The sequence below is a fragment of the Anabrus simplex genome, chromosome 6 (assembly GCF_040414725.1).
Source record: "Anabrus simplex isolate iqAnaSimp1 chromosome 6, ASM4041472v1, whole genome shotgun sequence".
Taxonomy (NCBI): Eukaryota; Metazoa; Arthropoda; class Insecta; order Orthoptera; family Tettigoniidae; genus Anabrus; species Anabrus simplex.
The window spans coordinates 311,411,039-311,437,044 of NC_090270.1; the positions used below are offsets into that span (position 1 = coordinate 311,411,039).

Sequence of the window (26,006 nt, forward strand, 5' to 3'; positions counted from 1 at the left end):
AATTAAGGTACAGCCTGGTGCCTGGTGCGAAAATGGGAAAGCACTGAAAACCATCATCAGAGGTGCCGACAGCGGGGTTCGAACCCACTATCTCCAGAATGCAAGATCACAGCTGCGTGCTCCTAACGGCACGGCTCGGTACTTGTTTTCTTCACTGTGACGATGGTAATACTACTACTAATATTAAATGTTTTCATTCCTGCCCTGAAGGGGAAGACGGGCCTCCCACACGGTGACACTGTCTCTCAGGCCAGGAGATTTGTATTGGAGAAGGTGGCCTTTACTGGGAACTGTCCCAGCATTCGCCTTAGTGCAGGAGAATGGAAAATCACGGAACACCACTTTCAGGACAGCCGACAGAGGGGACCAGCCCCTCTCAGTCTTCCAAATGCAGAGGAGTAGAGCCACGGTATAGCCGTGGCCAACCGTCCTCTACTCGGTTGGTCGGTCGGTGTGCAGAGCTGTCAGACCACAGACCAGCCGTGGTCATCCCTCCTCTGCTCGGTTGGCCGGTCAGAGTGCAGAGCTGTTGGACCACTGACCAGCCGTGGCCACCCTTCCTTTGGTCGGTTGGCCGGTCGGAGTACAGAGCAGTTGGACCACTGACCAGCCGTGGCCACCCCTCCTCTGCTCGGTTGACCGGTCGCAGTGCAGACCTGTTGGACCACTGACCAACCGTTGCGACACCCCCTCTACTCGGTTGGCTGGTCGTCGGAGTGCAGGGCTGTCGGACCACGGACCAGCTATGGCCGCCCCTCCTCTGCTCGGTTGGCCGGTCAGAGCGCAGAGCTGTTGGACCACTGACCAGCCGTAGCGACCCATCCTCTACTCGGTTGGCCGGTCGGAGTGCAGGGCTGTCGGACCACGGACCAGCCATGGCCACCCCTCCTCTGCTCGATTGGCCGGTCGGAGTGCAGAGCTGTTGGACCACTGACCAGCCGTGGCCACTCCTCCTCTACTCGGTTGGCCGGTCGGAGTGCAAATCTGTTGGACCACTGACCAGCCGTGGCCACCCCTCCCTACTCGGTTGGCCGGTCGGAGTGCAGAGCTGTTGGACCACTGACAGCCGTGCCCCCCCTCCTCTACTCGGTTGGCCGGTCGGAGTGCAGAGCTGTTGGACCACGGACCAGCCGTGACTACTTGCGGGCCGAGACCCACTCCGCATCCGCTGACCTCTCACGATATTAGGTTTGCGAGGCCTAGGCAGTCTTTCAATTTCACATCCTTCTTAGGCGGCCATTCTCTTTCTTTTGCCGATACCTTCATCCTTTCAAGAGTCCGACCTCTTCCATTTCCTTTCTGATTGAACTATTGTTAGGAGAGGATGCTTGCCCAGATGTACTTCCTCTTAAGACACAAATCACCAACCACTACCTTTCCTTTTCATGTCGGCCATTTAAACAAACTCTCGGAGACCTTTAAATCACATCTATGGTTTCGAAATTTTCATAGTTATGATGTTCGACTCCAAAGCTAAATACATAGCATTCTGGGCTTTGGTCCACAGGGTCCTGGGGTCGATTACCGGTTGGGTTGGGGATTTTGAACTTAATTGGTTAATTCGTCTGGCTCGAGGTCTGGATGACTGTGCCGTCTTCATCATTAGAAATCATCTTCGGTAGGGCTCCATCCTCACAGACCTGCAGGCCATCCTCTAGAAAAAGACGAGCACCAAGCCTCTCCGGAGTCCTTACTCCATTATTATTATTATATATTCGCTGGGGCCATCAAGGACCATGTTAAGTCTTGTTGCATTTTACACTGAACTTGGCCTTCTTTAGAGCCCAAATTTCCCTCATTCTTTGTGAGTGGGCCTGCTTACGCTCCTCTGTCCAAGGGGCACCGTGTCTTCTCTTCGGTTGCTCGTCTCGGTTTAGCCCGTTCGTGAATATTTTCTTGCGGAAGAGATCTCTGTTAAGGGCGTCATCAGCTGAGATATGTAGCATTTGCAGGTCTTCTTTGGTATTTCTAAACCAGGGAATTGTGGTTTTGGGGTTTGGATCAAAAAAGTGAAAGATTTCTTTAGTTAACTTTCTTCCGTCCATTCTTTTCAGATGGCCGTAAAATCGTGCCCGTCTTCTTCTGATTGTGCCGGTAATTTTCTCTATTTTGCTGTAGACTTCCTTGTTGGATCTCTTTTGATGGATTCCATTTTTGTACTTTGATCCCAAAATTCCTCTCAAAATTTTGCGTTCTCTTTTCTCCAGTTCTTCAAGGAGTCCTTTGTTGGCATTTAGAGACAGGGTTTCGGCTGCATATAGAACTACTGGCTTCAGAACTGTTTCATAGTGACGTATCTTGGTGTTTTGGGAAAGGCATTTTTTGTTGTAGATTGTGCGGGATGTTTGGTAGGCTATTTCCAGTTTGCGTACTCGCTAATGAAGTGCTTCTTTGTCCAGTCCATTTTTCATGATGATCTCACCCAGGTATTTGAATTTGTCTACTCGGGTGATGTCCCCGTATTTTGTATAGAGTTTTGGTGGGGCCTCTTTCATGTTAGTCATTACTTCTGTTTTCTCAAACGATATCTGCAAACCAGTTTGTTCGGCAATTTCCTTTAAAATTTCAACTTGAGCTCTAGCGGTTTCTATGTCGTTTGAGAGAACAGCAATATCATCGGCAAATGCTAAGCAGTCTGTTGCGATTCCCTTGGATTTGGTTCCTATTCTCAATGGACTGTAGTTGGTTTCCTGTAATCTCACCCGCCAGGTTCTGATGATCTTTTCAAGAACACAGTTGAACAGTATCGGGGATAGCCCACTACCTTGTCGGACTCCTGTTCTGATATCAAAGGAATGCGAGAGACATCCGTGGAACTTCACCTTGGATTTTGTAACTGTCAGGGTGGCTCTAATTAATGCCAGTAGTTTCAAATCGACTCCAAATTCATTTAAGATGTTTAGCAGGACTTCCCGGTCAATGGAGTCGTACGCTTTCTTAAAGTCCACAAAGACAGACACATACTGCTTGGACCTTAGTGTACAATATCTGATGATCGTTTTGAGATTTTGGATCTGTTCAGGTGTTGAGCGACCTTTTCTGAACCCTCCTTGGTATTCACCTATTTGATGACGACCCTTGCTTCCAAACGCTCCAGGATGGCAAGTGATAGAATTTTGTAAGTCACGGGTAGCAAAGATATTCCACTGTAGTTGTTGATGTTCTTCATGCTGCCTTTTTTGTGTAGTGGATGGATCAAAGCTATTTTCCAATCTTCGGGTAGGGTCTCCTTGTTCCAAATTTCTTCTATTTGCTTTTGCAAGATATCAAGGTATTCCTCTGGGGCATATTTCCATAGTTCTGCTACTACTGAGTCTTCACCCGGCGCTTTGTTATTTTTGAGACGAGCAATGTGGCGCTTGATTTCATCTCTGTCGGGTGGTCTGGAATCTGGGTACCTGAGTAAGGGTTCCTTGGTCTCAAAGGCGCTTTGCGGTTTAGAGCAATTAAGTAAATTCTTGAAGTAATCTGCCAGAATGCTGCAATTTTCTTCATTTGACGTCGCCAGTGTGCCGTCCGTTCGCTCAAAGCATAGAGATGGTGGTTTATAGCCAGTGAGTTTGCGTTTGAAGGCTCTGTAGTACTCTCTGCTTTCATTCTTCCTAAAGTTTTGTTCTATCTTTTCAATGAGAGATTTTTCGTATTTACGTTTCTCAGTTCTGAACACCCTAGCTGCTTGGGCACGTTGGGTTTTGCAGGTTTCCCAATCATTTTCTGATTTCGTAGAGTTGTACTGTTTCCATGCATTGAGTCTTTCTTGGAGGACTAATTCGCAGGTACCATTCCACCAGGCATGCTTTTTGCTTCTCTTGATTTCTGCAACGTCTTTGGCAGCCTCAACAAGGAGACTTTTGGCGTTGTTAAAGTCACAGTCATTTGGTCTAGCCTTCTCCTGGAACTCCTCGACCCTTTGCCGAAGTTTATCGTTGTCGAAGCGTGTGATCTGTTTGGTTGTCTTCCTTGTGTTTGCGGGAATTGGTTTGAATTTGATAAGAGACATATAATGATCTGAGGCCACATTGATGCCTTTCTTTACCTTCACATTCATAATCTCAGGGCTGTTTCTCCTGGAGATTGCAACGTAATCAATTTGGAACTCTCCGAGAGCTTGGACGGGAGAACGCTTTCTGGGTAGATGGCGAAAGTGGATCGACATGACCTGCAGGTTGTGATTTTCGCAAATGGACACCAGTCTTTTGCCGTTGGGATTGGTTCTTTTGTGAGCAGGGTAATTTCCTATAACTTTCTTGTACTTCTGTTCACGACCTAGTTGGGCATTGAAGTCACCCAAAAGAAGCTTGACATGGTGTTTGGGGATTTTGTTTAATTTTTCATCCAGTAGGTCCCAGAAATTATCAACTTCGTCTGGAACAGACTTGTTCTTATCGTTTGTAGGAGCATGTGCGTTAACTAGGGCGTAGGTTTTGTTCGCGCATTTAATTGTGAGTATAGACAATCTGTCATTCACAGGTTCGAAATTTGCAACCGATTTAAGGATCTTGGTTCTAACAACAAACGCGGTTCCAAGCATCACAGCTCCATTGAGGATTCCTCTTTGCGTTTTGCTCTTGAAAAATCGGTAGCCTTCGGATTCAAAAATCTCTTCATCTGGGTACCTTGTTTCCTGTAGGGCTATTATGGATATCTGATTTTCGTGAAGAGCTTTGGTGAGGGTTTTCAGCTTGCTAGTTTGTGTAAGTGAATTTATGTTGAAAGTTGCTAGAAAGGTTTTAGATTTTGGCCTGAGTTTTTGACTCTTCGGGGTACACCGAGACGCTCCGACTCGTCTCTTGCATGATGTCGAGTCTCCCCCAGAATCCGAATGAGACTCTTGCGCCGTGGCATTCACGACGCGGGATTTATCCGAAGATTTACCCCCTGGGGTATGTTTCTTGAAATGTTGTGCCATCATGCTTTTTGACTTGACTTTGCTTTGGACGGGTACCCATCCTTTTACAACTAGGGTTGTTAGCCCTAGAGGTTGCCTCAAGATGTTTTCTGGCTTCTGGTCATTTACCAGTCTTCGCCGTAACCCTGGCAAGTGACCAGTTTTTTTTCACGGTGGTATTTTATTTCCCTACTACCCCCTGACTCTGCTGGCGGCAGAGCCAGCGAGCTTCCCCAATTCCAATGGGACGTGCCTGATGGAGGTAACCGGTAAATCCCCACACGGGCCATTATTATTATTATTATTATTATTATTATTATTATTATGATTATTATTATTATTATTATTATTATTATTATTATTATTATTATTGTACCGCAAGGTACACCTCAACGCCGCGCATTCAAATTAGCGCCTACATGAACTCCTCTATTGGTAAAACCGTGAAATGGAAACTACACCAACTTGGAACTTTAATCAGAAGATGTCACCATTAAAATATTGAGTAATTTTGTTATTGTGAAATTTCCTAAACTGAGTGAATTTCTCCCGGTTTTGTTTGCCATTCATCAAGAAGTTTGGAATTTTTTCCATAGATGATGCTACAAAAAACTATGATCATGCACCCTGGTGCAAAGTGAAAGAACTTATAATTTAAAGAAGTTTTGTATTTCCAGGTATTTGTAACTAATTGATGTTCATTTACTTTTTGGGTTGGCAATACTTCCTTTTTTTCCGACAGTTTTGAATCTGGACAATGAAAGAATTTCTGCAATTAATTTTCAACCTTTCACAGGCTTCTTGTTCGATTTTGAGTGTTACTTTTGAACTTAACCAATAAAATTAAGAGGGTGTATCCTGATTAATCTTGAATGATTTTGAACCTTCCCTGAGGGTATATAAAATGCGGCTTTTCATGTTTCCTGGCCAATTGATTGTCGTCTATCTGAGTGTCTGTGTTTAAGCAGGAGGCGGGCGGCCTCTTTCGTCGGCAGCTAAACATCTACAAGGTAATGGCCACATTCTTTCTTGCTACCTCCGCAGCTTTAATTCGAGGGGAAGGTCCGAATCTTTAGCTATGTAACAAACTTTTCTAAAATGTAAATCTTCTTTCGGCTAATGTAAAAACTTCATAAAATCGTGAGCTGCAAATAGGGGATAGAGAGTGAGTTACCCTCTCGAGCTCCCCTCTATCTTGGTTTGAGGTGACTACGTTTTGTAACTGTTTTCTTCCTTTCCTTAATGCATTAATTCAATCTTTATTCGTGTCACCTCAGTAGTTTGGGAACAGCCCCTGCTTTATCGGCCGAGAGCCCTGTAGGTTTTAATTTTTCATTATCTGGAGCGCAGTTTTGCCTCCATTCAGTTTGTGTTTCTGGCCGTTTACTTAACCTGTTCTTTTTCACTAAGGCCCAGTAGGTTGGGTTATGAATACCCCTGTAAAAGTAATGTCAATTGTAAGTTGTGCCTTGAGAGGCCAGTGATTGTAAGGTGATGTTGTCTCGAGTAGGCTTGGAAAACTGAGAGCCTGTTAGCTCTTTTTTAAAGTTTTGTACCTGTACAGTGTGCCTCTGGGAGGCTAGGTATTGTGATTTAGTAGTCAAGTGCTCTTGAATTAGGGGATTTCTGCCCCTAAACTAAGTTATACCACTTACATTCGTAAAGATGTAAAACTAGGGGCTTGAAGCCCAGAATCTGTAAAAATCACTAATCTTGGACTTTCCTAGCCTTGTTTCAAGATTGCTTTTGTACCTGATATATTGTTATGTTCACTAAGTAAAAATTGTTAATTTGTTGTTTTCTGAAAAAAAAACGATATAACCTTCTGTTCAAGTTTTAAATTAATTTTGATATTGTAGATAGACCCATTCCCCCACCAGCACCTTCTTTAACCTCTTTCTGCTCCACGGGTACCCCCGTAACAATTATTATTATTATTATTATTATTATTATTATTATTATTATTATTATTATTATTATTATTATTATTATTATTATTATTATTATTTGATTAAATGATCCTGATGAGACCCCGATTTTAGAGTATGGTTTCAATGTTTGGATCACAAGGATTACTTGATCCGAGAACTGGGAAAGATCCATAGGAAAGCAGCACGATTTGCTCTGGGTGATTTTAGACAAAGGAGTAGTGGTACGAAAATGTTGTAAAGGTTGGGCTGGGAAGACTTGGGAGTAAGGAGACGAGCTGCTCGACTAGGTGGTATGTTCCGAGGTGTCAGTGGACAATTGGCGTGGAATGACACCAGTAGACGAATAAGTTTGAGTGATGTTTTTAAAAGTAGGAAAGATAAAGTTGGAATTCAAGAGGACAAATTGGGGCAAATATTCGTTTATAGGAAGAGGAGTTAGAGATTGCAATAATTTACCAAGGGAGATGTTCGATAAATTCCAAATTATTTTCAATTATTTAAGAAAAGACTAGGTAAGCAACAGACATGGAATTTGCCGCCTGGGTGAATGCCCTATATGCAGACAAGTGGTGATTGATTGATTGATTGATTGATTGATTGATTGATCGATCGATTGATTGATTGATTGATTGATTGATTGATTGATTGATTGATTGATTGATTGATTGATTGATTGATTGATTGATTGATTGATTGATTGATTGATTGATTGATTGATTGATTGATTGATTGATTGATTGATTGATTGTGATATCTAAGGGGAGAAAGACCAGAAAAAATGAATAGGAAGAATGCGCTCTTTTAGATATCGGTAATGAGAAACAATGAGATGAGGCTCCTCACTGACGCCTACCAAGCGATCGCTGCTCATTCTGAATGTCTGCAGATTACGAGATTGCCAGTGGGACGAATCCTCTAGACCGCTATTTTTGGCTTTCCAGACCTGGCCGCCACATCCCCGTCAGAGAGCTCCTCAATTGTGCTCACGTAGGTAGAGTGGACATGTAACCAGCCCACAGATCCAGGTAGAAATCGCTAACCTGGTCGGAAATCGAACCCAGGGTTTCCAGGTACGACCGTGGTGCTACCCACCTAATTTCAGCGGCGGTGGATTTTATGTTATAATCACTAGATTGCATGCCAAAAGCCAGGGTTTCGATTCTAAACCTCTCCGCAGTGTTCATCTGCAGTGAGGGCATATGACGCTGCTGATGGCGATTCGTCCGTCAGATGGAGACTTTAAGCCTTGAACAGATCACTTCGTGTTAATCGAAGGACTAGGATATGTGCCAACACCAGATTCCACCATCATCATCTCACACCCAGGCATACAGGTCACCCGTGTGCGTCTAATATAAAGACCTTCACCAGACGAGCCAGATATGTCCTCGGACTCCGACACTAAAAGTCATATGATAAATAAATAAGTTATTTTAATTAATTAGAAATGAATGTTATTGTAGGGACTTTTCCACCGTGAATTACTTGGAAATAATTCAGTAGAGTATGGTCTCTTCACAAGAGTTTTAATCTGATTGCTCTCAATTCATCCACACATGTGCACTCATAGGCCCTATAGCATCCATAATTCGTAATTTTCAGAAATACTTTTTGTTTAAGAATCAAAACTATTTTTTTCATACAATCATATATTAACATAAGAAATTAAAATGAAATTCCACAGCCTGTTTCCAGCCATTCGAACGGGTTAGGAATGGTAGGAATGAAGCCCTCATCTAGCTGCCGAAGACTGTCGCACTCCTCTGGGGCAATGATTCATGAATGAGAGATGGAATGAAATGTTATCGGAGAGTGTTGCTTGAATGAAAGATGCCAGAGAAACCTCCCAACTCCGCTTTGTCTAGCAAAAGTCTCACATGGAGCGTCCAGGATTTGAACCCCGGAACCCAGCGGTGAGAGGCCGGCGTAATGCAGCCTGGGCCACGGAGGCTCAATATATTAATATATTGTAAATACCCCAAAAATAAGAGTACAATTTATCCATTGAAATTTTCTAACATATAGCCTATAAACAGCTAAGTTTCAAGGTATAATGACCCGTTACACCTCGGACATTTTGAAAATGATGCGATGAATCATCAGTTATCAATGATCCGCATTTAGGGCAGATTCCCTATCAATAGTTTACCTAGCGTTTTCTTAAACGTTTTAAAAGAACTTGTAAATTTATCGCACATTTCCCTTGATAATGTATACCAGTCCCTCATTCCTCGTCCTATAAATGAATATTTGCTCCAATATTTCCTCTTGAATTCTAATAATAATAATAATTGTACCGGAGGTACACCTTCTCCGTCCATTTGAACTGCGCGCCTCCTAGAAGGCCATCTGTATTATGAATCTGAAATTGTGTCTCTGAAGAAGTTTGGACCTTTAATCCTTAGATGTCTCTACTATCGGCCTATGTGCCCCCTCTGGTGGGAGGACGGACAATTAATTTTCAAGGGAAATTTCTATTCTATACTGTATGTTTGTAAACCTGAAGTGTTTGTCAATTGTTTTTAGTATGTGCTGAGGTTGTCAGCACTTCTAAGGCTTCCTTATGTTATGGACCAATCAAAAATTTTTGTATATATTTCTATAGTCAATTAAAATTGGGGGTGTATACAGGCTTTCTGCATACGTCAAGAGAGTTCGGGAACCTTCCCCCTGAGGTGCCATATAAGCTGGGCGCTTTCACTTCTCTCATTAAATACCTCAAAATTAAACCCCTGAAAGGGGCCGTTTGTTAAGAAGGCTTCTCCTTGCAAAGCATAGCTCTCCGACCCATTAATTTGACTTTCTTCTCCTCAAGCGAAGAGGGGGTTTCATCTCTGACGGGAGGCAAATACCGCCTCTCAGCCAGATCGTTTTCCCCCGCTAGTATAGCAAACCAGAGACCTTCCGACTCATCGACATTACCAGAAACAGATGAGTAGAGGGGCAGAGTTTTCGCCCGGGGACTCTCGTGGACTTGCCCTCAACAACAACAACAACAACAACAACAACAAAAAGACTGTTTTGTCATCTTCATTACTCCAGTCTAAGAGTATGTACGGCACAGTGGGGTGCAGGGGCAGCCTTGCCTATCGTAGGAAGGCCCACCAGCTCAAGGTATTGGCAGACATATTTTAAATATGTGATAGCTCCAGACAGTTAACTTGAGGGGAAGGTTTCAAACTTCTTTTTTAACGTAAAATTCTCAAGTTTAATATGACCTTGCAACTCTAGTCAAATCCTTCTGGGAAATATGTAAATTAGGGAATGAAAAATGAAATGTCGTATGGCTTTTAGTGCCGGGATATCCCAGGACGGGTTCGGCTCGCCAGGTGCAGGTCTTTCTATTTGACACCCGTAGGCGACCTGTGCGTCGTGATGAGGATGAAATAATGATGAAGACAACACATACACCCAGCCCCCGTGCCATTGGAATTAACCAATTAAGGTTAAAATCCCCGACCCGGCCGGGAATCAAACCCGGGACCCTCTGAACCGAAGGCCAGTACGCTGACCGTTCAGCCAACGAGTCGGACAACTAGGGAATAAAGAGTGTTCTCCCTCTATTAATTCTCATTCAACTTGGTATAGGGGTGATTATGATTGTCTAAACACTCTAAATTCTTCAAAACCATTTTGGAACTTCATATTTCGCATCAAGTCGCCCCTCTGTAGTACAGGATTAGCATCTGTAACTTTGGGCCATAAGCCCATGTAGGATTTTAAGTGTATTCCAAAACAAGGGCAAGTTTTTTGCCTCCTAGCGTTTTGTTTATGGCCGACCTCTTAACCTCTTAAACATTTAGAATGGGCACTTATTGTCCCTGTTTAAAGCGTCATTAGTAATTGACGAGTGTGTAATATAAATGACAGTAAAGACTGTCTTGAAGTTTATCTAGTGTAAACTTTGACAGGAAACTTGTGCCTCTGAGAGGCTGGGCTCTAGTAAAACTCCGGAATGTAAGTGAGTGCAGCAAAGGTGCTCTTTGAAGTAGTGTTAGAGCTACAAAGCTCATTTCTTGTAAATTTTCCAAGTTTTCTATTGTACCTGATTTTCGGACTTATAGTTCACTCTTGTTATTCGAGCTGACGAGCTCTTTAACTGTTATTTGTTGTTGTTGATTCAGGCCATCTATGAAAATTTGATGTAAAAAAGGAAAGAAATAGCATTTCAGAATTTAGTGTTTTAAATTATGCTTTGATCTTTTCTCTGACCACCCATTCACCCTGGTACCTTCTTACACCTCTGTAGACCACGATATTCCCGTAACAATGATAATAATAATCATAATAATAATTGTACCGGAGGTACACCTTCTCCGTCCATTTGAACTGTGCGCCTTCTAGAAGGCCATCTGTGTTATGAATCTGAAACTGTGTCCCTGAAGAAGTTTGTACCTTTAATCCTTAGATGTCTCTACTAACGGCCTACAAACTATGTGCCCCCTTTGACGGGAGGACGGACAATAGTAATATCATGTACCGGTGTTATTCCAAAAAGCTTGCACAGTTCTCTGGCCGCATTAAACCTGCATCATCACACATACGTTGAACTACAGAAAGCCACCCTCCTGAGCACCTGCCACATAGTGAGAGAGTTTCTAGGAACGACTTTTCCTCTGACTTACGCCAAACAGCATGACGTTCCAGGCCGCAGTTCCAGTAATGTTGTAGAACACATTCCCAAAACGGGGAGATAAGAAGTTGTTTAGCGTCATCATCTGTGCATATTTATTGTATAAATGTATATGTTGTAATTATTTCTGTTGTAAATATTATGTTGTAAATAATAAGCAGCCGGAAGTAAGTTCAGTTTCTTGACCAAGAACTGCGCCGGCCTGTCGCAACTCGCTTAGGAGTCATTTTACGGAGACCTTCAGTGAAGAGTGTGATCCTAATTCAGAGACCTCAGCAAGTTTCGTGCCTGGTAAAATGCCATGCTTAGCAAAATTTAATACAGATGGATAGTTGACGTAGTATTTCTTCTTTAACCTTCGTGAACTTTGAATCCTCCGTTCCGCGAGCAGAGAAATTGCCTAGTGTAGCCTACTTATGAGCGGGATGGATCTGAGCAAAGACATAAAGGGAATCGGATCTGATATATTGGTGGGATCGAAAATATTGGACAAGAAATACAGAATGTGTGGCTGCAAGGTGCGAACGAACCGAGCTCGATAGCTTCAGTCGCTTAAGTGCGGCCAGTATCCAGTATTCGGGGGATGGAACTGTACCTTAATTAAGGTCACGGCCGCTTCCTTCCCACTCCTAGCCCTTTCCTGTCCCCTCGTCGCCATAAGACCTATCTGTGTCGGTGCGACGTAAAGCCAATAGCAAAAAAAAAAAAAAAAATTGTGCGAACGATAGTATATTGTTACGTCTTTTTCCTATTTGTTTTACATTATGCCGACACAGACAAGCAGAGTTGATGGGAAAGGACAGGTCTAGGGCAGGTTATCAATCGAAAATGATCTCAACATACATCCTCAGCATTCGTCCGGTGTAAATATGAGAAACCACGGAAGAACATCTTTGGGGATGCTGACAAGGGACGGGGTTTGAACCCACTATCCCCCGAATGCAAGGAAACAGCTACACGGCACGAGCCGAGTAGCCAACTCGCTCAGTAACATTGTCACTCAGAAGGCTGCCAGGAACTTGGCTTAGGACAGGATGTTATGGATGAAGGAGGTAATGAAATGCCGTATGGCTTTTAGTGCCGGGAGTGTCCGAGGACATGTGCAGGTGCAGGTCTTTCGATTTGACTCCCGTAGGCGACCTGCCTCGTGATGAGGATGAATGATGATGAAGACAACACATACACCCAGCCCCCATGCGAGTGAAATTAACCCTGCCGGGAATCGAACCCGGGACTCCTGTGACCAAAGCCCGGCACGCTAACCATTTATCCATGGAGCCGGACATGAAGAAGGAACATTTATACGAAACAAACATCATTTTAATTCACTGTATTGAATTCATTGTTAGCAAGGGACTTAAGAACGTATTAATCTTTTTCCAGTCCTTCGTAGTCATTGATTTTCTAGACCAGGGGTTTCCAATTTGTATGAGCTCGAGGGCCACATTGGAAACATTATGCATGCACGCAGGTGGCACTTTAATGATAGCCTAATTTTCGTAAAATTTCGCAAATAAAACAGAGGTTCCTATGCAATAATATGCATAGTTCAACTGAAATGAAGGTTTAAATTGCTTAAAACACTATTTTACAATTGTATAAAAGAGTGAAATTAAACATAAGCACTATTATACGCACGACAATTGAAGGTGGAAGAAGAGCACCCAACAATGTCAGTTCATTTAAATTATTTGACAAATGACAAAAAGATTTTAAAAATTTCTAAAGACAAACTGAAATAAATAATGTAGTCAAAACAAAAATTCGTTGGGAGTAGTGTGAAGGGAAGAATGATATACAGGTGGAGAGCCTACTTCCAGGAGTACTTCTCTGAAAATTTCTTCGAGTGTGTAGTACTGTGTACCACGGAGAGAAGAACGAAGAATTGAAACCGCTTCTTACACCAATGACAGTTAAAGTATTTCTTGGTATTCATTTCATGATAAGTTGCATAAAATCTTCACAGTGAGGATGGCATGGGGTTCAAGATTTGGTATTGATCCCATAGCCATTTTTATAATGGTTAAGGTCCAGCACTGCCATTCATGAAGGCTTTTCCACGCAAGTTCGAATTTTAATTTTTAAATAAAAAATTGTTTATTCAGACCAACTGAATACTTAAAAACAGCAAATATATCCAAGAATGAATTAGTTCTGACTTGGGTCTATAATATATTTTTGAACGAGCTATGAAATATTTTTGTAAATTTTCTTCACATCTTCTAAAATATTTTTAAAGTAACCTCGCGGGGTGTCATTTGGGAACCCCCGTTCTCTTTAAAGGTAAAATCAAACTTAAATTCTCATGACGTCAAATGAACACACAGGAATTTATGACATTTAAATGTTTTCAGAATTTTTTTACGAGTTTTCTCACCAAACCATGAAGTGTTACGTAGAACTAAGTCTTATACTTGGACAGAATGCTAATGAATTGAAGGCAGATCAATGGCAAGTGAGGATGGATAATAGTCTGGCACTGGACTGTATGCGCTTAACTTTAAATACCTATAAGCAAACAAACCCCATGGCGTTACAGCCCTTGAAGGGCCTTGGCCTACCAAGCGACCGCTGCTCAGCCCGAAGGCCTGCAGATTACGAGGTGTCGTGTGGTCAGCGCGACGATTCCTCTCGGCCGTTATTCTTGGCTTCCTAGACCGGGGCCGCTATCTCACCGTCAGATAGCTCCTCAATTCTAATCACGTAGGCTGAGTGGACCTCGAACCAGCCCTCAGGTCCAGGTAAATATTCCTGACCTAGCCGGGAATCGAACCCAGGGCCTCCGGGTAAGAGGCAGGCACGCTACCCCTACACCGCGGGGCCGGCTCTTAAATAGCTATAGACGCCACAATTAACTGCATCTTCTCATTCAGAATAGATAATAATCATGTGATAATTTTATACGTCTGCTGTTAATACACTTTCTAGAACACAAAACCATTTTCGTACATGTTTGGAATATTTCAGAATTTGACGGAATGGATGGTCATTAGTGGTATAAGACATTACGTTAATAATTTCATCGCAAAGGTGCGTACCTTTGTACCGAAGTTACACTGACTGACAGTGACAATGCAACACCAAGGAGGAGTGGTTCGAAAGGGATGAAAGTTGGGGAAAAAACAGAGACGGCACGGATGAATAATTGATGTTTATTTCAAACCGATATGCAGGTTACACAATGCGCACGGCATCGACTCAGTAGGATGTAGGACCACCGCGAGCGGCGATGCACGCAGAAACACGTCGAGGTACAGAGTCAATAAGAGTGCGGATGGTGTCCTGAGGGATGGTTCTCCATTCTCTGTCAACCATTTGCCACAGTTGGTTGTCCGTACGAGGCTGGGGCAGAGTTTGCAAACGGCGTCCAATGAGATCCCACACGTGTTCGATAGGTGAGAGATCCGGAGAGTACGCTGGCCACGGAAGCATCTGTACACCTCGTAGAGCCTGTTGGGAGATGCGAGCAGTGTGTGGGCGGGCATTATCCTGCTGAAACAGAGCATTGGGCAGCCCCTGAAGGTACGGGAGTGCCACCGGCCGCAGCACATGCTGCACGTAGCGGTGGGCATTTAACGTGTCTTGAATACGCACTAGAGGTGACGTGGAATCATACGCAATAGCGCCCCAAACCATGATGCCGCGTTGTCTAGCGGTAGGGCGCTCCACAGTTACTGCCGGATTTGACCTTTCTCCACGCCGACGCCACACTCGTCTGCGGTGACTACCACTGACAGAACAGAAGCGTGACTCATCGGAGAACACGACGTTCCGCCATTCCCTCATCCAAGTCGCTCTAGCCCGGCACCATGCCAGGCGTGCACGTCTATGCTGTGGAGTCAATGGTAGTCTTCTGAGCGGACGCCGGGAGTGCAGGCCTCCTTCAACCAATCGACAGGAAATTGTTCTGGTCGATATTGGAACAGCCAGGGTGTCTTGCACATGCTGAAGAATGGCGGTTGACGTGGCGTGCGGGGCTGCCACCGCTTGGCGGCGGATGCGCCGATCCTCGCGTGCTGACGTCACTCGGGCTGCGCCTGGACCCCTCGCACGTGCCACATGTCCCTGCGCCAACCATCTTCGCCACAGGCGCTGCACCGTGGACACATCCCTATGGGTATCGGCTGCGATTTGACGAAGCGACCAACCTGCCCTTCTCAGCCCGATCACCATACCCCTCGTAAAGTCGTCTGTCTGCTGGAAATGCCTCCGTTGACGGCGGCCTGGCATTCTTAGCTATACACGTGTCCTGTGGCACACGACAACACGTTCTACAATGACTGTCGGCTGAGAAATCACGGTACGAAGTGGGCCATTCGCCAACGCCGTGTTCCATTTATCGTTCGCTACGTGCGCAGCACAGCGGCGCATTTCACATCATGAGCATACCTCAGTGACGTCAGTCTACCCTGCAATTGGCATAAAGTTCTGACCACTCCTTCTTGGTGTTGCATTTGCTCTGTCAGTCAGTGTACATAATCAATACATAACCTTACTGTTGAATATTGTAAAGTTACAAAATTCGAGTGAAAAAAATAAAACTATGACGTCATATGAAATTACCTTCAGAGTTATAAGTGTAAACCCATTAAAAAAAATTCACAAAGATCCGCTACCAACCAATGTAAACAGAAATGAGAGCACTAAATATCATAATATTTATAACGAATCCAAAACATCTGGCAGGAAATGCAATATCATACGAACATAAACCCTAAACAGTACATAGTATAAAAATAACGCACAATAACACGAAGAAAATATACAAAATATCATATAAGAATGAAGCATTCAGTCACAGACACCATGAAACAATAACAATAATAATATATTAATATTAAAAATATAATACAAATACAGGGGTGGTGCCTGGAGGCCACAACCTCTTCGTTCGAAATTCTAGCCTATGTCCACGTGATTGACATTAATATATTACTATTATTATTATTATTATTATTATTATTATTATTATTATTATTATTATTATTATTATTATTTCTGTTTACCCTCCAAGATTGGTTTTTCCCTCGGACTCAGCGAGGGATCCCACCTCTACCGCCTCAAGGGCAGTGTCCTGGGGCGTGTGAAATTGGGTCGGGGAATACAACTGGGGAGAATGACCAGTACTTCACCCCAAGCCGCCTCACCTGCTATGTTGAACAGGGGCCTTGGTGGGAGATGGGAAGATTGGAAGGAATAGACAAGGAAGAGGGAAGGAAGTGGCCGTGGTCTTAAGTTAGATACCATCCCGGCATTTGCCTGGAGGAGAAGTGGGGAAACCACGGAAAAACACTTCTAGGATGGCTGAGGGGGGAATAGAACCCACCTTTAATCAGATGACCTCCCGAGGTTGACTGGATCCCGTTTCAGCCCTCATACCACTTTTCAAATTTCGTGGCAGAGCCGGGAATCGAACCTGGGCCTCCGGGGGTGGCAGCTAATCAGACTAACCACTACACCACAGAGGAGCACATATTATTATTATTATTATTATTATTATTATTATTATTATTATTATTATTATTATTATTATTATTTTAAGGAAAAGTCCAACTAGGCAACCATCCTCTATAACTTATAAAACACTAATCAGAGAGAAAAAATGAAAGGGAACAGACACTTCGAAAATGAAGATATCGGCAAAGAAAGGACAAGGGCCACGAAGAACGCGAAAGTGAAAGACTGCCTAGCTCTCGAATGCTCTAATAGCGTCAGGGTCAGAAAAAAAAGAGATGACCAAGGCAGGTCGGACAGGATAACTGAAAGTGAGGAGCCTGGCACAAGTTAGTGGAAGCAATGCCAGGACTCGGCTAATGGCCCCGTGGTCATCAGCCTACGCTCCCAAGTTGATAGCCACTGGGGCCCCTTTTAGTGACCTCTTATGACGGACAGCAGATACTGTGGGTGTGATGTAATGGTACCAAAAATGCTACGGCAGAAAAAGAGAGATCTGGATGCTCACGAACGCGAGTAAGAGAGAAACGAAGGAAGAAGCCTGAGACCGGGCGAGTTGGCCATGCGGTTTGGGGCGCGCAGCTGTGACCTTACATCCGGGAATAGTGGTTTCGAACCCCACTGTCGGCAGCCCTGAAGAAGTTTTCGGTGGTTTCCCATTTTCACACCAGGCAAATGCCGGGTCTGTCCCTTACTTAAAGCCACGGCCGCTTCCCTCTTACAGTACTCCTAGGCCTTTCCTCTCACATCGTCGCCATAAGACCTATCTGTGACGGTGCGGCGTAAAAACATTGTAAAAGAAGAAGAAGAAGAAGTCTGAGAAGGTAAAAGTACGATGCCGCCCAGAAGTAATGCGAGAGGATTTCCGGGAGGAGATAGACGCCGTGGGAAAAGGATGTGTTGTTTTTAGTGGGTAAGAGTTCCACACGCTTGTGGAGTGCGGACTCTTCACAAGTGTCTCTTGCAAGATTTTTCACACACCTTCGTAATAAAATAAAACGTTGTTATTAAATCTATCCTTCTCCTTCGCGACAATTTATTAACTGCATGAGGTCTCCGGAGAGGCCTGGTGCAGGTCTTTCCATTTGATGTCCATGGACGATCTTCACTTCTGGGTGTGAGTTGATGATGATCATGATGATGATAATGATGTAGGGAGAGGGTGAAACCCGGTGTCGGCACATAGCCTACTCCTGTCGAATAACAGCAAGGGTTCTGTTCAAGGTTTCACGTCTCCATCCGACAGACGAATCACCATCTTCAGCGTCATAAGCCCTAACACAATATGAACACTGCAGAGAGAATTGGAATTGAATTCGGGCTTTCAGGACGCAACCTAGGAATTATAAATTGTATACCGCGACCTCTCCTACCCTGCCGGCCAACATTCTGATGACCGGGCGAGTTGGCCGTGTGGTTAGGAGCGCGCAGCTGTGAGCTCGCATTCGGGAGATAGTGGGTTCGAACCCCACTGTCAGTAGCCCTGAAAATGTTTTTCCGTGGTTTCACATTTTCACACCAGGCAAATGCTGAGGGTGTATCTTAATTAAGGCCACGGCCGCTTCCTTCCCATTTCTAGACCTTTCCTGTCCCATCGTCGCCATAAGACCTATCTGTGTCAGTGCGACGTAAAGCAAATTAAAAACATCTTGTCAGACCGTAAAGATCGAATGCCTTAACACTCATGGCCACGAGGCATGATTACCCAACAATTAATTACTGTGATCATTTCTCAAGACCTTTGTTTGGAGTGTGCTACTGTATGGACGTGAAACCTGGACATTAGGGAAACAAAACTTGAAGCTGCAGAAATGTGGTTTGGAGAAGAATTACAAAAACAAGTTGGAAGGATAAAAAACCAAATGGCGTTGTTTGAAAAAACATAAAGATGGATCGATGTTTATTAAGAACTATAAAGAAGAGGAAAACAAAGTTCTCTGGACACGTACTGAGACATGACTCTCTTCTCAAAACCATCATCCAAGGTAAAGTACTTGGAAAGAGATCCAGGAGATGACCAAGGATGCCATACGTCAGGAACTCCGTCGATGAACTGGCATGCGGTTCATATAGCAACATGAAGAGGTTAGCAGAAGGTCGTCTGATGTGGCTACAGCGACAGATGATGATGATCTGATATCCTGCATTGTTGCTTTTCTCCTTTTGAACTCAGTTATTATTAGAGCTTCGTGTGTGATGCTAGCCACGGGGTACTTACAGAAGAAGAGGTAGCGATATTCCAGCAAGATATAGCAGATATCTTGGATTCTGGAGGTCAAATGCACTGTATCGCGATTGACCTGTCTAAAGCATTTGATAGGGTGAATCATGGGAGACTACTGGCAAAAATGAGTGCAATTGGACTTGACAAAAGAGTGACTGAATGGCTTGCTATATTTCTAGAAAATAGGTCTCAGAGAATTAGAGTAGGTGAAGCTTTGTCTGACCCTGTAATAATTAAGAGAGGAATTCCTCAAGGCAGTATTATTGGACCTTTATATTTTCTTATATATATATAAATGATATGAGTAAAGGAGTGGAATCGGAGGTAAGGCTTTTTGCGGATGATGTTATCATCTATAGAGTAATAAATAAGTTACAAGATTGTGAGCAACTGCAACGTGACCTCGAAAATGTGTGAGATGGACAGTACGCAATGGTATGTTGATAAACGGGGTTAAAAGTCAGGTTGTGAGTTTCACAAATAGGAAAAGTCCTCTCAGTTTTAATTACTGCGTTGATGGGGTAAAAGTTCCTTTTGGGAATCATTGTAAGTACCTAGGTGTTAATATAAGGAAAGATCTTCATTGGGGAAATCACATAAATGGGATTGTAAATAAAGGGTACAGATCTCTGCACATGGTTATGAGGGTGTTTAGGGGTTGTAGTAAGGATGTAAAGGAGAGGGCATATGTCTCTGGTAAGACCCCAACTAAAGTATGGTTCCAGTATATGGGACCCTCACCAGGATTACCTGATTCAAGAACTGGAAAAAATTCAAAGAAAAGCAGCTCGGTTTGTTCTGGGTGATTTCCGACAAAAGAGTAGCGTTACAAAAATATTGCAAAGTTTGGGTTGGGAGGAACTGAGAGAAAGAAGAAGAGCTGCGCTGGCGTGGAATGACATTAGTAGACGAATAAGTTTGAGTGGCGTAAAAGTAGGAATTATCACAATATGAAGATAAAGTTGGAATTCAAGAGGACAAACTGGCGCAAATATGCATTTCAAGGAAGGGGAGTTAGGGATTGGAATAACTTACCAAGGGAGACGTTCAATAAATTTCCAATTTCTTTGAAATCATTTCGGAAAAGGCTAGGAAAGCAACAGATAGGGAATCTGCCACCTGGGCGACTGCCCTAAATGCAGATCAGTATTGATTGATTTGATATTGATTGATTTTGATTGATTGATAAGGGCTTTGAGGGAAAGTGAAAAAGTCCATTAAGAGAACTTTTTACGTAATTAAGTTTTAAGGATGGTTTCTACCAAAAAGATATAGAAATAAATCACCATTTAGTTTGCTTTTTCTAAGTACATGCTCCCATGTTACTGTGATTTCCCATATTATATTTTCACATTGACTTTGTGAAGAATCGCTAGGTGATAGAGAAAAACGGTAATCACATTTAAAACCAGCACACCCAATGATATATAAATCAGTTGAAATACTTTAAGTTATTTTTTATTACCTCAAATCTTCAGGCCATAATAATAATAAGAAGAAGAAGAAGAATTGTTTGCGCAACCCTTATCCCGTTTCTCTACGGGGTCGGGTATGAGGTGCGATGAATCTGTCATGGCGGGTTTTTATGACCGGATGCCCTTCCTGACGTCAACCTTAACAGAGAAGTAATGAGACGAAATTAATGACATAATATATGATATTGGGAAGGGAGAGGGTGAAATCCAGTGCCGGCACGTAGCCTACTCTTGTCGAATAGCACCAACGGGTCTGCTCAAAGCTTATCGTCCCCATCCGACAGACGAATCACCTCAACAGCGTCATAAGAGGATTGGAATTCGATCAAGGCTTTTGGCACTCAATCTGGTGAATAGAAATTTGTATACCACCACTTCCTCTACCCCGCCGGCCAACATTCTGATGGTGAAAATTTTTTCGACTACAGGGACTCCAAGCGACTAACCAGGGTGTCAGACCGTTTAGACTTCAACTCCTTAACGATCATGGACACCAGGTGGGCTAATAATAATAATAATAATAATAATAATAATAATAATAATAATAATAATACTCAGTTTTAATGGAATAGGTTTAATTATATATTTAATATGGTTAAAATATTACTGACCGAATGAGTTGAAGTGGTTTGAGTCACTTACTTGTGAGCTTGCATTCGGGAGGTAGTGGGTTCAAAACTCACTGTCGGCAATCCTGAGGATTGTTTTCCATCGTTTCCGCTTTTCACACCAGGCATATGTTGGGTCTGTACCTTAATTTTGGACGTCATAGGTAAACTATCATAAACGAAAAAAAAGACTATTTTGATGTGACTTGTTTTGGTCATGCCTTCTTACGTGTACACGATTGTATGTGTAGCGGGAACGGATATAAGCTATGTGATACTATTGTATGTGCAAGGAGAAACCAGCTATAAACAATGGTATGTGATCATACAACAGTTCAAGCGTGCGCAACACTTCTTATCGTACTGGCTCTTACGATAGTTTGCCTGGGTCAGAACTGTCGATTCAACCTGCCTTAAAGGTAGCAAAATATGCGCCTCAGCAGCTTTTTTCTCCCCTCCTATGAAGTTAGTGAAATGTTTATACGATATTCATCTGACGTGCAGGTTTAAGGCCACATTTACTTCCTTCCCACTCCTGGGTCTTTGCTATCCCACCGTCGCCGTAAGACCTGTCCGTGTCGGTGCGACGGGAAGCACCTTGTAAATACTGGCGCTAGGCTGTCACTACTGTAACCACCGCAGGGTTTCCAGGGTTTCCTAGACTTACTTTTTAGAAATAACCTTATTAAAGTTGTTATTCGTCCGCCTCTGTGGTGTAGAGATTAGCGTGATTAGCTGCCCCACCTCCCCGGGGCCCGGGTTTGGTTCCCGTCTCTGCCGCGAAATATGAAAAGTGGTACGAAGGCTAGAACGGGATCCACTAAGCCTCGAGAGGTCAACAGAGTATAGGGGGTTTCAATTCCCACCTCAGTCATCCTCAAAGTGGTTTTCAGTGGTCTCCCACTTCTCCTCCAGGCAAATGCCGGGATGGTACCTAATTTAAGTCCACGGCCGCTTCCTTCCCTCTTCCTTGTCTATCTCTTCCAATATTCTCATCCCCCCACAAGGCACCTGTTCAGTATATCAGGTGAGGCCACCTGCGCGGGGGTACTGGTCCTTCTTCCCAGTTGTATCCCCCTACCCAAAGTCTCACATTCCAGGACACTGCCTTTGACGCGGTAGAGATGGGATCCCTCACTGAGTCCGAGAGAAAAACCGAAAGAAAAAAATTGTTATTCTATACAACCGACCACGATGTATTCACAACGACAGCTAAACTCCAACTGAGCGCAGTCAACACAGCGCCGGATTATAAGTAATTGCATATTCTGTTCCTGCATGTGTAGTTGCAAGAAAAGCTAAAATTTTGGCGAATCGCACTAAAGCAACCATTATTCCAGGAACTTTAAGTTACATATTTTTACATGTTTCGATGCATAATAAATATTTTGATAAATATTACATATTTTAAATATTTTGAGGGATATTTCGCATTTGAAGGAAAATAACACAAATTTTCACAAATTTTACATCGATTTAAATTTTTAAATTCAACACTTTAAAATAGTTTAAAAAGACTGTACGTCCCTAATACCTAAAAATAATTTGAAGTGAGGTATTCTGTCAAAGAGTCGCATCCCGTAGCTATGTTGATGGTGCAATTCTTGAGTGTCTCGAGCTGTCTATCAATCTTCCCTTGCACAAACTTCGTCACATTGTTCTCCTCTCTGATTTAGTGACTCTTCTTTCGTGGTCCCTTCACCAGTCCTCGGTTTAATGTCACGTGTCAAAAGTGCCTTGTTTCTTTCTTTATTTATTTCCTTCTTTCTTCTTCGGTTATTGAACATGCTTCATTTCCATGAAGGGCTAAAATCCATACAAAAGTCTTCAGAAACATTTTTCTAGTAAGCAAATGTCTTCCATGAGATCAAATTTCTCCTCTCTCGATAAGGACCTTCCTTGCTTGAGCTAGTCTACAATTAAATCTTTCTTTTCCGAGCAATTTGAAATAGGTGCCAGTGACTTCATGCGAAGTTGAAAGGTCTTTTTCCATATATAAGAGCATCTTAACAGACAGTAAGCATTCGGTGACCACAGAAAATTTGGAAAATATTTAGTTATTAATTGAACCTCCAAATGAAAACTAGAGGTTGAATAACAACTGTACTTTTAACTTATTTCTGTTTTGTTTCCTTTTATGTGCACACGAATACATGAAATAAAGCTTAGATGTTTATTACATATTTATGTACATATTTCTCATTTTTATTTTACATATAATCCGGGCTCTACCTATAAAACACTATGCATGTGACGTCACATATTTAGCACAAATTTTTCCCTACTTTGAAGCACTATTTCATGAAAACTTCTCGAAAGCCAAGAATAACGGTCGAGAGGATTCGTCGTGCTGACCACACGACACCTCGTAATCTGCAGGCTTTCGGGCTGAGCAGCGGTCGCTTAGTAGGCCAAAACCCTTCAAGGGCTGTAGTGTCATGGAGTTTCATGAAAACTACGTTTCTTTTACCTGTCAACTGTGTCATTAAACATAATCCTAATTTAAGTACTCTCAGTGATATAAGCGTCCCACCCAAACACTAAAAGCTCTTAAAATTGTTCTCTCCAGAACCCGTTGTGAAGGAATGTAAGTCTACGTTAAGAAATAAATATTGCTGTTGATATGTATTTTTACCCTCAACCTGTTGTATAATTAATTTAGTGAAGTGCATAAAAATAGTGATTGCAATAATGAGGCATCTTAAAGATAACCCACAAGGAGAGTTGGCTCTTCGCGGTTCGAGGCGTGTAGCTGCCAGTATCCATTCGGGAGATGGTGACTTCGTCAAGATTTAAAAGATAAATAAATATTAAATGACCCGCAATGGTATGGATACGAAACAGAGACCTATCGTTCTTAAGTTCCTGAGGAAGTTCGATAGTACTGGAATATATGAGGTGATGTGAATACAAAGGACGAACTCAGCATGGGACGAACATTTTCTTATTTCACATCTTTTGTAATCCAAAACAGTAATGTATTGAATCCACACTTATTTTTATCTGAAAAACATGCATAACTTACTTATGTTACAATTTTGCTATTTGCTTTACGTCACACCGACACGGACAGGTTTTACGGCAACGATGCGATAGAAAAAGACTAGCACTGAGAAGGAACCAACCGTGGCCTTAATTAGGGTACAGCCCCAGCATTTTCCTGGTCTAAAAATGGGAAACCACGGAAAACCATCTTCAGGGCACCCGACAGTAGGGTTCGAATCCACTATTTCCCGAATGCATGCTCACAATAACGCGACCCTAATCGCACTGCCAATTCGCTCGGTACATAGAATTTAAAGTGCTTTTGTTGACTCCACTTGAATGAAATAATTTCCAGTGGATTTTCCCGAACACGTGCATGTGTTGCGGTGATCATTTTGTTAGTAATCACCGGAGAAAACCGAGCAAAGATTTTTAGCAATAAGACTGCGAGTACTAAGAATGAAATCAATAGCTCTCCTTGTTTACATCAGCATGTGTGCGTTTCCGAGCGAACCCACCCTTCCCCTTCGGCTGTTCAAACCAACATGTGCCAGCAAGTACAATTTGGAATGAAAAAGCTAATTAAAATTCGAAAAGGAAAGGACACAATTTACAATCCAGAACAATTCTGTCTAGCAAATGAAAACAAAGTGCAAAATATTGTTCGACTGTCCAATTGCCACACTTCCTGTAAAATTAAAGGACATAAGTTGTGCGTGGGTTATTGACCTTTACCGTGGCGCCAAGTTTTTTATCGACATCGCCGACGTCAAAACTCAGGTAACACAAGAACAAGAATAAAAGAATGAGAACATTGGCGGTGACATGATTGGTTTTGGATGCAGAAAACCTGTGTTTTAGCTGTCCTTTAGTGATATTTCCCGCACCCTTCCAATGGCGGAGCGGCTCCGAAGGGCGTTGGCTTACGAAACAACTGCTCAGCCCAAAGGCTTGAAGATTATGAGGTGTCGTGTGGTCAGCACGACGAATCCTCTCGGCTATTATTCTTGTCTTCCTAGTTAAGAGACGCTATCTCATCGTCAGATAGCTCCGCAACTGTAATCATGTAGACTGAACGGACCTCGAACCAGCTCTCGGATACAGGTAAAAATCCATGACCTCTCCGGAAATTGAACCCGGGGTGTACAGGTAAGAGCCAGGCACGGTATTCCTACGCAATGGGGCCGATATTAGTGATATTCAGTCTCTGAAAATTTTTAGAAGTATGCAATAAGAAAATATGATTAAGTTTAACGTTCCTTGAATAAATACTGTACTGTGTTTTATCCGAAATACATAACATTTTAAGTACTTTATTATTGAGTACATTCGAATGAAAAATTTCCAAATGGTTTTCCTTCAAAACAGGTATTTGTAGGGGGCACCCTTTGAATTCGCAATGCTGACAGAGCGCGTAAGGATCACGCCCCCGTGCTAGTTGGCGCCACGGTTTGTCATCCGGGATTTAAGAGTAGTGATAATTAGAGGTACTCACTGTCCCACAGATGATCTATCATGGTGATATAGCCACTGCTCGAGTCAACGTTCGCGGACATACTGCCCGCCTCCGGCTGGTGCTCAGAACACGTCGGAAGTAATTGTCAGTTACGTCACCTATTGTCATCAGCGAGTTCCGCCTCACGTGTACAGATCGAAGGGTGGCAGCATCACACAGTGTGGACCGAGACAAGTGGTATCTCCAACAGAACATCAGAATTGTGACAATAGTATGTATGCGATTTAGGTCACATAGCTGCCAGCTTGCATTCCGTAGATAGTGGGTTCGAATCCCACTGTCGGCGGCCCTA

The 26,006-nt window shown here is 43.0% G+C and overlaps 1 protein-coding gene across 1 annotated transcript in view; it reads right to left on the minus strand.

The window, feature by feature from the left end:
• LOC136876519 (aquaporin AQPAe.a) overlaps positions 1–25,763 on the minus strand; it is a 539,002-nt gene extending 513,239 nt beyond the window's left edge. The window contains exon 1 of the mRNA XM_068228461.1: positions 25,694–25,763. Within this exon, the coding sequence (XP_068084562.1) occupies positions 25,694–25,754 (61 nt within the window). The 5' untranslated portion in view covers positions 25,755–25,763. The remainder of the gene's footprint in view (positions 1–25,693) is intronic.
• Positions 25,764–26,006: the final 243 nt, after the last annotated feature.